The following is a 14,887-nucleotide window of genomic DNA, read 5'->3' as shown; positions in this document are numbered from 1 at the left end:
GGCGCCCCTTATTTTATTTTTTTAAAGATTTTATTTATTTATTTGAGACAGAGAGAATGAGAGAGAGAGAGAGAGAGCACATGAGAGGGGGGAGGGTCAGAGTGAGAAGCAGGCTCCCCGCCGAGCAGGGAGCCCGATGCGGGACTCGATCCAGGGACTCCAGGATCATGACCCGAGCCGAAGGCAGTCGCCTAACTGACTGAGCCACCCAGGCGCCCCGAGGAATCTCTATTTTAGACTTAGGAAAAGACTAGGTCAGTAAGTAAAACTTTGGAGTAATAGATTTTTTTTTTTTTTAAAGATTTTATTTATTTGACAGAGAGAGACACAGTGAGAGAGGGAACACAAGCAGGGGGAGTGGGAGAGGGAGAAGCAGACTCCCCGCCGAGCAGGGAGTCCGATGCGGGATTCGATCCCAGGACCCCAGGATCACGACCTGAGCCAAAGGCAGATGCTCAACAACTGAGCCACCCAGGTGCCCCAGTATTAGATTTTTAAATGTAATTTTATATCAAAGACATAAACTAAAAACTAACACTTGGATGGTTCTAGGCAGAGGTTCTCCTGCACCATCTATAATACAAAATACAGATTTATAACTGCAACCTTCTTTTGACTATAATCAATATGGTCAAAACTGTACAAATTTCCTTCCCCCAACAAAGACTCTACATGACCCTTGAAATTGCAACCAATCTCCTCAGCAAGAACAGTTCTTTCAAAATGATGCAAAATACTCATCTAGCCAGAACCGTGAAAGGTTTTGACCTAGAAGTCTAGACAAGGAAGATTCCACTCTAAACATTAATAAAATAAAATCGCAGCTGATCAGTCTGCTCACCTCAAGGGACTTTTCTGTCTTCCCTTTTAGTTTTTCAAGTTCTTCCTTCAATTTTTCATTTTCATGACTCAAAGCCATGAGGCGCTCCTTGGCTTCTTTGCTCTGTATCTCAAAAAAAAGGCGTTCTTCCTTCTGTTTCTCCGTCCAGGCTGAAAGCTCTTCAAATCGCCCTTTCATCGCCTGATTATTTAGCTTCATGGCTTCTGTACGGGGTTCAGAGTGAGAGTGTCACACATCAGACTTGATCTGATGAATCCGACCTCCAAGACCACCCTCACCACGTGGCTCCAAATCCAAAGAAGCCATGCTTGGCCTGGGCCCCAGGGTTGGCAGGAAATGTAGCAAGGTGAGTGGTTTTTGCTTTCAGACAGGACTCGGGGGCCTAATGTCATTTCTAGTCCTCCAAAGACTCCAGAAAATAAAACTAGTTTGGGTCCCTCCACTAAGGCACACAAGCTAGAGGACTGATTCAAACACCAGTCCTGTCAGAAGCCATGGCCTGATACCCCAGAATGCTTTCCGTGAACAAGGTCATAGTGAGGACTAACTCCGTAATTCTTTTTTTTTATTTATTTTAATTTTTTTATTTTTTAAAGATTTTATTTATTTATTTGAGAGAGAGAGAATGAGAGAGAGCAAGCACATGAGAGGGGGGAGGGTCAGAGGGAGAAGCAGACTCTCCGCTGAGCAGGGAGCCCAATGTGGGACTCGATCCAAGGACTCCAGGATCATGACCTGAGCCGAAGGCAGTCGCTTAACCAACTGAGCCACCCAGGCGCCCCTAACTCTGTAATTCTTCCTGTTTCTTTCTAAAGGGACCACATGTCATTATGCCATTTCCCTGGGGTATGTAAGTACCTTTTATTCTTATCTGTATCCCCAAAGTAAACAATGGAAACAATGTTAGCCTTACCAAAAGCTAAACTCTGTGCTCTTTCTCTTGCTAGTGAAACAGAGAGAAGGGAATTCACCAACAAGCCTTTTGACAAAGAGATGCCGTTCATGAAGGTCCAGCGTGAATGAAGAAACATGGTGGCTAGGGGCTGCTCACCTTTGAGCTGATGGTTCTCAATCAGGAGCTCCTTCATCTGCTGCAGCAGCTCCTCTGGAGTGAATGTGTCCAGGTTTGGGTGAGCCAGGTTGGGGGGTCCATTTCCTGTGGTTTCGTTGGGGCTGTCCCCCTTTTCAGTCAGGCAGCTAAGAGGTTGGTGGGACATGGCAGCAGGACCTAGGGAAACATCACAAACTGAAGAGAGAGAGGTCTTCCCGTGGCAATGGGTCCCCGTGAGTCGCGCAAATCCATGGGCAACTGCTAGTGAGTATTCCAAAAGTTGCCTCCTTCCTCTCCAATTCTATTTTGGACATTTTTAGTTCTTCCCTTTAAACAAAAAAGGTATATGCTAGCTTCAGTGTGTATGTGTGTGCATGTGCGTCTGTGTATGTGGGTGCGGTGAGGACCTGCGGGATGGAGGAGGAAGAGAAGAGTATGAGATCATGAGAATCGGGAATCCTAACAGGAATTCAAGGTTTCCAAAAATATATTTGTAGACATGGGTAAAGTATCATTAAATTGGTTTTCCTATGCAAATCTTTCAAGCTCAAATCTTTTTGTTTTGGGTGAATTGCACATAAAGCTGTTAAAAAAATCTCCATATTTTATCTGAGTTTTTGGCTAAGAGGAAAGGGAGAACGAACATATTTTGGATGCTTACTACGTGCTGAATCACCGCACCAGAATGTCAGTTTCTAATCCTCGCTAAAACCCAAATGGATGGCTACTTTACAGGAGACGGAGCTGAGTTCACAGCAGTGTTACAGCTCGGCCAAGGTCACTTCATAAGAGGTGCAACCGAGTATTAACAACACCAAAACCCAGCCCTGTAATACAATAAAGATGCTACCGAATATTTAGGCTTCAATATCCAATAATTCTGTAAGGTATCCTAAAAAGACCAAGAGATCTTGCTCACTTTTTGCATATTCTGACAATATTTTAAGCATACCACCACTTTATTTTGTAGAGGGGTCAATGTGGACATAAATAAGATAGACAAGTGTATCCCAAATCCATTTATATATGCCCTACCACCTGGGCAAACACAGGAATCTCTTGTAACAACTGGCAACATGCTACAGGCAAACATTTTCTTTTTTGTGCTTCGTGAAGATGATGACAAGCCTTGTCATGGAAGATGAAGAAGGATAAGTGCACTCTCTCTTATACATCACCGTATCATTAACACCTAGGAGTGCTCTTGGTGACCATATATTAAAATGCGACCAAACACACAGGGTGTGGTGCAATGCTTCTTCCCCACCCCCAACTGGAAGCAAAGCTTGGGGGTTCTGTGGAGGTCCCCTGGACCCAAGAGCCTGGTGACCTGCTTTTGGTCTCAAGGAACCTGGAGGCCACAAGAGATAGTACCACGACAGGACAGCAGGCTCCGGCTTCTCCCCTGAGCAGCCACCTCAAGTAGAGACAGTCTCATGGAACGCTTTAATGAGGATGGCAATTTATGAAGTGAAAAACACTGACGAGGCATACCATCCAACTGGGAGCCTTTGGAAGGTATCTATGTTTTACACATCCTAATGCATTTAGAAAAGAGGTATAATGCTCTTAGTATTCGGTGACTAGAAGAGACTGCTTTTGCCTTCCCCAATAAAATAATCTGGATAAAATAATTTAGACAAGAACAATTTGGAGAAATCCAGTTTCTGGTTTTCCATAACACTCATTTTCACACAGTATGACGTTGGAGTTAACATTTCATAAAAATGGGTTTTTACCAAATAACAGGAATACTAAAGAGACCCAAAGATAAAATCCCTGCAATGTGCCCCAAAGTTTATAGCAGCAATGTCCACAATAACCAAAATATGGAAAGAGCCCAGATGTCCATCAACAGATGAATAGATAAAGAAGATGTGGTTTATATACGATGGAATATTACTCAGCCATGAAAAAAGAGAAATCTTGCCATTTGCAACGATGTGGATGTAACTAGAGGGTATTAAGCTAAGCGAAACAAATCAGTCACAGAAAGACAAATACACATGATTTCACTCATACGTGGAATTTAAGAAACAAAACAGAAGAACATAGGGGAAGGGAAGAAAAAATAAAATCAAAACAGAAAGGGAGGCAAACCATAAGAGACTCTTAACTCTAGGGAACAAACTGAGGGTTACTGGAGGGGAGGTGGGTGGGGGGATGGGGTAACTGGGTGATGGGCATCAAGGAGGACACTTGATAGAATGAGCACTGGGTGTTCTTTTTAAAAAATTTTATTTATTTGAGATAGAGCACAAGTGGAGGGGCAGAGGCAAAAGGAGAAGCAGGCTCCCCGTTGAGCAGGGAGCCCGACATGGGGCTCAATCCCAGGACCCTGAGAACATGACCTGAGCCGAAGGCAGACGCTTAACGACTGAGCCACCCAGGCGCCCCAGCACTGGGTGTTCTATGCAACTGATGAATCACTAAATTCTATCCCTGAAACTAATAATACACTATATGTTAACTAAATTGAATTTAAATAAAAAATTTAAAAAATCCTTGCAATATGTATCATTTACTTGTCAACGTTCAATTTGCTTAGGTATTCAATGATTATAATACACTTTGCAAAAGTAAATGGAAACATTCAACAGATGTTTTTTTAAAAAAGTTCCTAAGCAGTTCTCTAGAGATGTGCTTAGTTTCATTTTATTATATACACATTTCTCCTTACTGGTTTTTCCAAGAGAGAGGAAAGGGGAGAGAAGGGGAAAGGGCAGGGGAGGGCAGGCAAGGAGAAGGGAGGGAAGGGGAGAAAAGAAACATTTTCTCTTGAAAATTACTCAGGTATTTTTCCTCTTCAACTTTCCTTTACACCTCCTTTAGACACAGCCACGCTAAAGTTAAAACTGGTTCTAGCTGTTATATCAGAGCTTCTAACTTTTTCAGGTTGCCCAGATTTTAGGAGGACATGAGGGGGAAAAGCAAGGTTATGCTAAGGGGGACAGTAGACAAAACATTGGGTGCCTTAACCAGATGTGTGACTCTTATGATAATTTACTGACTTGTCTAGCAAATGATGATCATTACATTTGCTTTCGGCTCAAAAACCCATGAAAAGTATTCTTGAGTTTGTAGGAAGATCCAACCCCACCATCCAACACATACAGCCCAGCATCATCATGGCCATACCACCATATGTATTATATGCTTGTCCTAATCATAGCAAACACTTCATTATCTAGCATTGTTAGGAAAAATTATTTGGTAATTCAAATGTCATAGGAAATAAGAAGTTAGTGTATATGCCAAACATAATGTAATGTAATGTAAATACTTATTACCAATTTTTACCAAAAGCAATTTAATTGATTTTTGGTGACCCAAAGAGCACCCTATGATTTTAGGTATTTTGGGGGCATCATTAGGAGTAATGAGTACAGTGCTTATGTAAAATGTCTATTGGTAGAGTACCCATTAGGGAAAGCTGAATTTTCTAAATCTTTAACATCACCTTAAGCTACTTTCAATTGAACAAATACAGAGATGCATTATAAATTCTTGCACACATCTTCAAAGGTTATAGAAATTGGAACTAAGCCATTTATTCCAAGGTTCTATCTGGTAACATAATTTCTTTTTTCCTTTTTTTTTTTTTAATAACAGAATTTCTCATAACCTGGATCTGAAACATGTCATTTTTTTTCTTTTTTTTTTTAATGTAAGCTCTATGTCCAACATGGGGCTTGAACTCATCGCCCCAAGATCAAGAGTCACATACTCTACCAACTGAGCCAGCCAGGCACCCTTGAAACATGTCACTTCTAAGCAAAGGTGATATTTAACTACAGAGGGTGAATTAATTTAGCACAGGATTTATCAAGATTTCACCAGTGAGGAAGAAGGCAAACTACCTGGAAGAATCGCCTCGATTTTATTCCCAGATCTATTTGAATTCTTAAATATATTATCATTTTTAATTCCAGAGGTCAAGTAATTATAGCAATGACTTGACTTTGTGGGTGTGGGCATGAGCTTAAATCTCATTCCTGAATTGGCCTTACAAATGATCCAGTCCAACTTCTTATTCAATGCAAGAATATCTTATCTGGTTTCCATGGAAGATGGTCATCCCCACCAAGCTTGAAAGGCTTCAATGACAGAAAATATGAGCAATTAACTTTAGCAGGCAACACAGCCCATTCTGTTCTGGGGCCATTCCCATCATTAGAAAGTTATTCTGTATGGAACAGAAATTTGCCTTATACTGACTTCCACCCACTGGACATTGGACCAATGAGCATCATGCAGAGTAAGTCCAGGCCCTTGTCCTGGTATGTTCCAAACTGGCTTAATAAGCATTCACAGGTTCAATCCCCACATGAATAAATTAATTTTAAACAGTAAAAACCTATTTCTTGATCAGAGCCCATAGGTGTGGCTATTGGCAAATTCTGGTTTGGGATCACGATGGGGCGTTGAGTATGAATCCAAGATTACATCAACTAAAACCATCATCATCCTGGAAAAAGAACTCAGTCTGTATCCTATGAAGGGGGAAAAAGAAGCTTTGCTTTTTATGCCAGAAATGGTATTCTGATTTTGTAATTTGCTAACCTACAGAAAATGGAAGGCAAGAGCCTGGGAGTGTTTGGATTCTCTCTATTGAGTCTGAAAAGTCACTAAGTGGCTGGTACTTCTTCCTCCTCCCCATCCCTGCCAGCTTAGGTCAGGCCCTCCTAGTCTTGTCTCAATTACAACAGTGATGCACTCCACAGAGTACAGGATTTTTGTCTATTCTGTGCACCACTGTGTTCCCGGCACCGAGAATGCTTGCTGAATAGTCTCCTACGCGGTCTGGCTCGCCTCTTTCTACTGCAGTCCCCCTACCACTACAGTTTCTTTCCTGGCATGAGGTCACCCTCCTGCTGAAAACCCTTCCCATACAAGGCAGAATTCCAGCTCCCAAATGAGAAAAACGTGGCCTTTCAGAGTCTGGCCCCCACTTACCCACCCGTACCACCTCCTCTCGCCACGCCACTCGCTCGCAAGGCACATCAAAGAGCTCACAGTTCCCCGCCTTCTTCTGCTTCTCTGCTCTTATCTCTGTTCTCCCCTCTGCACAAAATGTCTGGCCCCACGTTTGCCCTGGCAAATACCCACCAGACAGTTCCACGTCCGGCTGAGATAGATGGCCTGTGTAAAACAAACTGTTCTTTCCTCTCAGTACCCAGTAGCACTAGGCTCTCTCTGCAAAGTCCTATAATCATCCCATTCCAGTCTATCTTCCATCAAACGTCAGTGAAGGTCTCTATTTTATTCTTGTAAGCGGCACACAGCAGGCTCTCAGTAAATGTTCATTGAAATGAAATGAAAATACAGTGTAACAAGGTATTTTAAGGTCTAGCACTTGTAAAACACTTTCTGCTCTGTAGTGACAAACCCAGCATGCTAGTATTATGAGTTTTTCTACAGCTCTATCGCACTCATTCCCAGATTCTTGAGCTCAACTTTTAAAACTTGTTTTGAAAATTAGTACCATTTCTTTTATGATCCCCAAAGGTATCTGGGTGTCATTTCATAACACACATTCTATTATTTCATCCTCATATACATGTCAAAATGAAAACTTTCAAAATAATACTTTCCTCTGAATGAAATAGACTTTACTTCTCAAGAACAGTTTAATTTCTTCCTTTTCATTTGGATTTACTAATCCCACTGATTCCAAAGAACATATCAAATAGTCCAAGTCTCTATAAAATTCAGAAAAAGCAGGGCTTGGAGAAGAAAATGCCCGTACAACCTCATGTAAGGGAGAACGGGAGAGGGTTCTGTAGGAAGGTAATACCATGGCCAATTCCTTTCAAGAATAAAGTTTTTGTTTTTTGGAGGGTTTAGTTGGATTCCATAGCATAATATGCAACCTGAGCTCCGTTACAAAAAAAAGACGCTATTTTTATAACATTGTACACAATATACAAAGAACCACTAGAAGTGGCCCAGTGGAAAAACAGATCAGTCCCTTGGAAGATTTCAGTCCCTCGGAAGATTTCAGTCCCTCGGAAGATTCCAGTCCCTGTCCTCTCTCTCCAGGCCACATTTAAATTTCACTTACCTTGTCCATTCCAGGGCAGATCCTGGCCTTAGCCTCTGTTCCAGGATCTCTCCAGCCCAGTACAAATTGGGCACATCCTGGGAGGTAGCCAGGGTTCCCTAGCTCTTTTCTCCCCAGGCAAAGAGCAGGGGGAGGGGCTGGTTCTTGTGTTAATAGTGCTGCCCTGCTTAATCAGATCTGAGGCTTCTGAGGTCCTACCACCACCTTACTGGTCTACAGGTTCTGTTTTCCATTTCATCCTTCAACAGTTCTGGGGCATACATTTCCATACAACAGTTTACCTGGAGGAGGAGGCTAGACCAGAATCTGGGTTTCGTTTTCTCTTAGAGATGCTGACTCTGCATCCAGCTTCCACATTTCCGACAGTAAAAACAACTCCTCTGGGGTTCTCAGCCTCATCGAGTATTCACGATCTATATATGTATATACACACAAACACATACACACATGCTTTCCCGGACCCAACGGTTTATGAAGATTCCTTTCAGCTGTTCAGGAGTCCCAGCGCCTTAGAGAGAGGTCACCTGTTCCTCAGTGTTCCTGGGCCACCTCATAAAGATGGAGTAGTTTTGTTTCTCAAAGGTATACCTGGAACCACTTCCCATATAATGAGGAACTGGCTGTATAATCATTCCCAACCTGCAGGAAGATGTCACCCTCAAACCACCTCCGTGACCTACAGAGGAAGTCACCTGCGGCCAGCTGGGCCGGTAAAAAAAAGGGGGGAGGTCGCTTTGGGATGGCCGCCCCGCTCCCCTTTCCCACCAGGTCAGGCTCTGCCCAGGCCTGGAAACCCTCCCGGAGGAGAGGACGCCCCATCCCTCGCCACCCACACCGCGACAGGCTCCGGGTCGCAGGGAAGGCGGCCGCGGGAACAGCTTCCAAGGCGGAAAAGGAGCCGCCGCCTCGCCGAGCCCCTGCCCACCCCCTGCCCCCGCTTACCCCGCGCCCGCGCTCCGGCCGCTCTCGGGATCACTGCTTCCTCCGCATCGTGCCCGCTGGGGGAGGGCTCCGGACCCGGATGCGGGCGCCGAGCAGGGCACCAGCCGGAGGCAGCGGCGCGGACTCGGGGAGCCTCTGGCTGACTTGCGGCCTCGCGACCCCGCCCAGCGCCGCTCAGCTGACCGCTGCGCCGTCCTCCCCGCCCCCGCCGGGAATTTCCCGGGCCCCGCCCCCGAGGCCCCGCCCCGCAGCCGCGCCCCCACAAGCCCCGCCCCCTCCTCCGGGCGCGCGCCTCCAGCCCGCAGTCCCACCGCGTAGCTAGTGCTCGCAGAGGCCCCAGCATGGAAAATGAGGGCTACGTGGGTCTGTGAACCGCCGTGACTCGCGGCGCTCACTTAAATACATTCTTAATTAAAGGAGTGTGCGGAGTCGGTCTCCTCTGCGGGGGTCCCTTTAGAAGGCCGGAGTCGCAGGGGCTTGCTGCGCCCTCGATCTCTGTTAAGTCTTACATCTAGATATGGTTAACTGAGCATGCATGGCTTTCCATCCGACTTTGCCCTTAAAATAGACCTTTAATTAAAAACATAAAGCCTGCAGGATGCTTCTTGGGCTCTTTGTTCCCACGGAAGAGGCCAATGGTGGACGCCTGGATAGTTCAAGTGCCCCAGGCCCGTGGGATTACTGGATTGATTTGGATTGTTTTGGGAAGCAGAAGTACTGATCTACTTGTAACCGGAGGAGGGAAGATGCTTCCGGATTAGATAGAATTAAAAGGGAGGAAACAAGACGACGAAGAAGCACAATAATTTGCGTCCTAAGCACAGCGAGAAGGGTTGAGCAAGGACGCAGACACAGGACCCAGAAGGGAACTGATAGTGAGGTCAAGATCTGGGCAGGGTCTCGACCAAGGTGGTGCAGCCTGTGCCTGGCACCAGGACCCTATGCAAGACAAGAAAACAGAAATGGGAGAGGGAGAGGGGGCGGAGGGGAGAGTTGAGAAAGGATAGGGTCTGAGAGTAAGTTTGTGCCAAAGATCAAAAAGGACTTTCAATACCAGGCATATACCCTAACCCTGACCCTAATCCCTAACCCCAAACCCAGCAGAAATCTGGGGTTTTATTCTCTGGAGTCTCTGAACTGCAAAATACCCAAACCCTAACCCCTAACCAAGGGAGAAAAAAAGAAAAAGGACTTAATGTGCGGGAAGAACTTGATTTAGTAATGAAGACGCTGACGCTGCTCAGCAGGAATACGCAGCACGTGGTTGTGCGTCCAAACTGCCCAGTGGTTGGAAGGCAAGGGGGAAAAAAAAAATCTGAAATCTAAATGGGAAAAGGCGAAGGCGCCCTCTCCTGGCATCTCGGAAGGATTTAGTTTCACTTTCAAGACCGCCTGCTCCAGTCAAGTTCCCCCTGCCTGGTCTTTTACACCACCGTTGAATTAATCTCTAAAATTGGGCAGAGGGGTAGCAAGTCAGTCCCTGGCCCCACACCCAACTCCCGAGGGTCCCTCCTGAGCCTGTCCGGGGTGCCTAGGGTGAGTCCCACTCCCACTGGGTTTCCTTCTATTTTAAACCATATTAAGGTAAGATAAAATGAGTATAAGAGGATTTGGGGGCGGGGAGGTGCGGGAAGAAGGTCGTACGGAGGCTGCTCTCAGCCTGGGAGTAGTAAGGTTGGAGGTGAGCTTCTGGTAGAGAAAGTGGTGGAGGGAGTTTTCTCAGCCCTCTTGGGAGGGGCCCTGAAGCATTGCGTAACCCTGCCACGTCTTAGCTCCGAGACCTTGGGCAACTTACCTGGTCTTGCCTTGCATCGTTCTCTTTATCTGCAAAATCCAAAAAGTTCTGAGAACCAAAAGCCTTTCTTAGTTCAGTTGGCGGCAAAACCCGACCTCAGCTGATGAAGAGGAATTGACACTCTTTAGACCACTTCATGGGATTATTTATTTCATTGAAGACACATTACTTAGTTTATATGAGATCCGCTTCGGACACTCTTGGGGAGTTATGTTATATAAATTACATACTTTGTAATACATTACTGTCTCACCTTTCTAAAATCCAAAAAAATTCTGAATTCTGAAACGGGAGCTTGCTCCACAGGCTTTAAATAAGGGATCTGGATCTTCAGCCCCTACTGCCTAAGGCCATTGTGAGGATGCAGGGCTAAGATTAGTAAAAGTAACCCGGGGGCACAGTGTCATTGTTGTCGCTCTGCTTCTTAGCCTGACTGGTGGGGTGGTGCCTTTTCCTCTCATACTTCCGTAAGTAGATGGAATCTACGTGTAGATAAAAAGACTAAAATTATAACGTGCTTTTAGCTGTTCACTGATGCGGTTTTGTGGTAGGTGACTGCAAAGCAGCGTGGCAGCATATTCAGTGAGATATTCATTTATTTCATGCTTTCTGTGCTCCTCCCTACTCCCCTCACCCCCTCTGCGTGGAGAAGGCAGTTCATCCCTTTGTGGTTCCTACCTCAAGGGCATTTGCCCAGGAGTCTTGGACAAACAACCTTTCAAAAGGCGATCTACCCCAGGTGTCCTGGAGGGAAGGGGAGAGAGGCCAGGGGGTGTGTGTCAAAGCAAAATGAACAAGACTTTTAGTTTCTTAAAAAAAAAAAAAAAAAAGGAAGAAAGTTTTATTCGAGTCCAAATGAGGACGACTTCCCTGGATACACAATCTTCACAAAGAGGAGAGCGCTCTGGAGAAAGAAGGTTTGATACAGGGTTATATATGTTTTTTTGTTTTTTGTTTTTTTTTTACATCAAAGGTTACAGTTCACCATGACATAAGACATTTCAGAAAATTACAAACTTGGGGCGCCTGGGTGGCTCAGTCGTTAAGTGTCTGCCTTCGGCTCAGGTCATGATCTCAGGGTCCTGGGATCGAGCCCTCCATCGGGCTCCCTGCTCAGCAGGAAGCCTGCTTCTCCCTCTCCCACTCCCTCTGCTTGTGTTCCCTCTCTCGCTGTGTCTCTCTCTGTCAAATAAATAAATATAAGTCTTTAAAAAAAAAGAAAAGAAAATGACAAACTTTATCTTAGGTTTTAGTATGTACAAGGTTGCGGGCTTCAGAGGTATGGGAGCTTAGGGAGATTCTTACTCTTATCTCTAGGAATGTTTCTTTTGGGGTATTGGCTAATGAAGCAGATGTAAAAAGTGTGCTCACGGCAGAAATAGTGCCCATGCTCTGAAGTTTGGTTAAATCATTCTGACCTTGGTAAAAGTTAAAAATAATAGCTTTCCTGAGATCCCCGGAGCAGAGCCCACAGCATTAAAAGTTGACATTTTATTAGGTGGAGGGCTTTCACAGCAGTAGGAGGGAAGGAAGCGTGACACCTACAAAGTGGGAGAGGGGTAGAGGTTGGTGGTCTCATGAGCGTCAAAGAGTTGAGCCTCAGCCCCTTTGCCTATAATGATACTGTGATTGAGCGTCACGGTGACCAAAGAAAAAACATTTGTCAGTGTCTCTTGGAGGTTGGTATTGACAAGGAGGAACAGCTTAAAGTTCATGGATTCTAAAGTGAACCTAACTACACGAAGAATTTCTTAAATAATTTTGTTCCTTAAACCGACTTTGGCTTCCTTGTGAAATGATTCTCTGCAGTAAACAAACTTTATATTTATTTGATCATTCACACTTCCATTCACGTCTGCATGATTGTGGAAAACAAGGGAGTATGTAGACTAGTAACCCATAAGAAAATTGCGGTAAGGTGGTCCCAAAACCCTGTACAATCTTAATATGTTTCCAGTGGAAAATATTTTGTTTTGAGTGTTTATTTGTTTATTGTTCAGTTTATTATTTTTTACTTGATTAAATGCTTTTTTGTTGTATTAAACCATGTATGTTGCAGCTTAACAATAAAGAAAAGTCTATGAAAAAAATTATATAATAAATCTATCTGTAGTATGATTCCATATATATGAGCTGTCTGGAAAAGGGAAACAGAGAGACAGCAGACCTGTGGTTACCTGGGGTTGGGAGTGGCTTTGACTGCAAGCGAGTTCAAGGGAATTATGGCAGGGGCGGGTGATGGAAATATTCTCAAACAGGGTTGTCATGATCATTGTAAACTCTTATTGGCATAATTAGAATCATCAAGCTTACAATGGGTGAAATATATAGGGTGCTAATGATACCTCAATAGAGTTGCAAAAACAACACCAAAAAGCACCCTGGAGACTGACGTCAATAATCATGAGGTCTGATGAAGGGTACATCTGATGAAGGGTTCCTCAGAAAAGTTCAGCGGCATTACCACATGACCCTGCAATTCCTCTCCTAGGCATACACCCCAATGGATTAAAAACAGGGACTCAAACGAGTGTGTGTATTTCCTCTTAGCGATATCTGGCACTGTAGCATCTGCCCGTAGGAGGAGTGGGGTGTGTAGTCGAGGCTTCCATCAGAACGAGGCTCTGGGATGAGAGTCTAACCTGCCACCAGTTTGCACGCCAAGTATCTTGAGTGCCAGGAACAATGACCCTGCTTTATGAAAAGCCAGAGCACTGTGTGTGTGCTCTGTGTGTAATTCCTCTCCTTTGCCTCATGTCTGTAAATCTTGAAACAGTAAACTTGTTGGGGAGGACTCAGTGTTTATCTTTTAGGTGATCATCAGTCCTCTGTGAATATTAAAAAAGAACAGCCTAGTAATACGACGGCTTATCAATTACTTCCTGCTCCTGTCCATTACGTACACACAGAAGCTGTCCTAGACTCCTGCACGAGTCAAAGCAGAGCATAGATTTACACGTTAAATTCTCGTTTCCTTGTTTTGTTATAGAACTGTTCAAAATTCCTGGAGCAAAATGTTCTATTGAAGTACTTATGAGTCAGAGCCAGTGATTCGGGAGCTTAATCACTCCAGAACACCGCAGTTCTCCGTCATGGTCTGAAAAGCACTGCCTTTGTCTTCCTTGTATGCCTGGCGAGTGGGAAATGGCCTGGGTGTCTCGTTCCTTGCTTCTGATTAAATAATTCATCTGTCACTGTTGAAGCCCGTGTGATTTGTCTTTTTTCCATCTCGCTTATTCTTTCCCAGAATGAAATTTCTCACTTCTCAGAGTGCAGGGTGGCATTGGGAACACAGTCCCGGGTATCAGGCTACTTGGGTCTGACCTGAGAACACACGAAGGGGCAGAGTTCCTTGGACCTTGGCCTCTGTGTCAGTGAGGTAGAGAGGCCGGGACAGGTGATCTCGTAGCTTCCCTCCAACTCTTAGAAAGCGGCATTCCTTTTGGTTCATTATATTTGGTATCCTGTTTTAACAGATGCCAAATTAACCTAATTTCAGTTCAGACTTCTTTTTTCCTATGTTAATCGCCGTTCTCTAGAGAAACAACCAATAGGATATATGTGTGTATGTGTCCATATAATTTTATTTTGATTTTGCAATTTGAACTGTATATATATGATAAAACGTTTATTATGAGGAATTGGCTCATGCCAATAGAAGCTGACAGGTTTCTAGATCTGCGTTCGGCAAGTTGGTATAATTCTAATCCAAAGGCTGGCAGGCTTGAGACCCATGAAGTTGTCGTTTCAGTTAGAGCCTGAAGGCAGGAAAAAACTGATGTCTCAGCTCAAGGCAGTCAAGCAGGAAGAATTCCTTCTTATTTGGGGGAGTGTCAACATCCAGGCCTGTTCAGGCCTTCAACTGATTGGATGAGGCCCACCCACACTGGGGAGAGCTATCTGCTTTATTCTGTCTTATCCATCTAAATGCTAAACTCATCCCCAAATTCCCTTATGGAAATATCCAGAATAGTGTTTTTCCAAATATCTGGGTACCCCACTGCCCAGTCAGGTTGACACATAAAATTAACTGTCATATTTCTATAGAGACTGGCTCAGTGCTTGGTTAGTTAAATGATCATAAATGATGCTGCAATTTGAAAAGTCATAAGTCCCCTGAGAAAATGTATTCATGCATGGATTCCAAATAGACTATGATAAACCTGGACACAAAATCTTACCTGGTTTGCCCAT

General features: G+C 44.4%; 1 protein-coding gene across 1 annotated transcript in view; it reads right to left on the bottom strand.

Moving 5' to 3' along the window:
* Window positions 1-9,077, bottom strand: part of OPTN (optineurin) — a 25,862-nt gene extending 16,785 nt beyond the window's left edge. The window contains exons 1-3 of the mRNA XM_081818902.1: window positions 8,899-9,077; window positions 1,893-2,069; window positions 722-1,044 (exon numbers count right to left, since the gene is read on the bottom strand). Of these exons, the coding sequence (XP_081675028.1) occupies window positions 722-1,044; window positions 1,893-2,058 (489 nt within the window). The 5' untranslated portion in view covers window positions 2,059-2,069; window positions 8,899-9,077. The remainder of the gene's footprint in view (window positions 1-721; window positions 1,045-1,892; window positions 2,070-8,898) is intronic.
* Window positions 9,078-14,887: the final 5,810 nt, after the last annotated feature.

The sequence above is a fragment of the Leptonychotes weddellii genome, chromosome 5, assembly GCF_054177405.1.
Source record: "Leptonychotes weddellii isolate Sample4059 chromosome 5, ASM5417740v2, whole genome shotgun sequence".
Lineage (NCBI taxonomy): Eukaryota > Metazoa > Chordata > Mammalia > Carnivora > Phocidae > Leptonychotes > Leptonychotes weddellii.
This window is presented reverse-complemented; position numbering and strand designations above follow the sequence as displayed.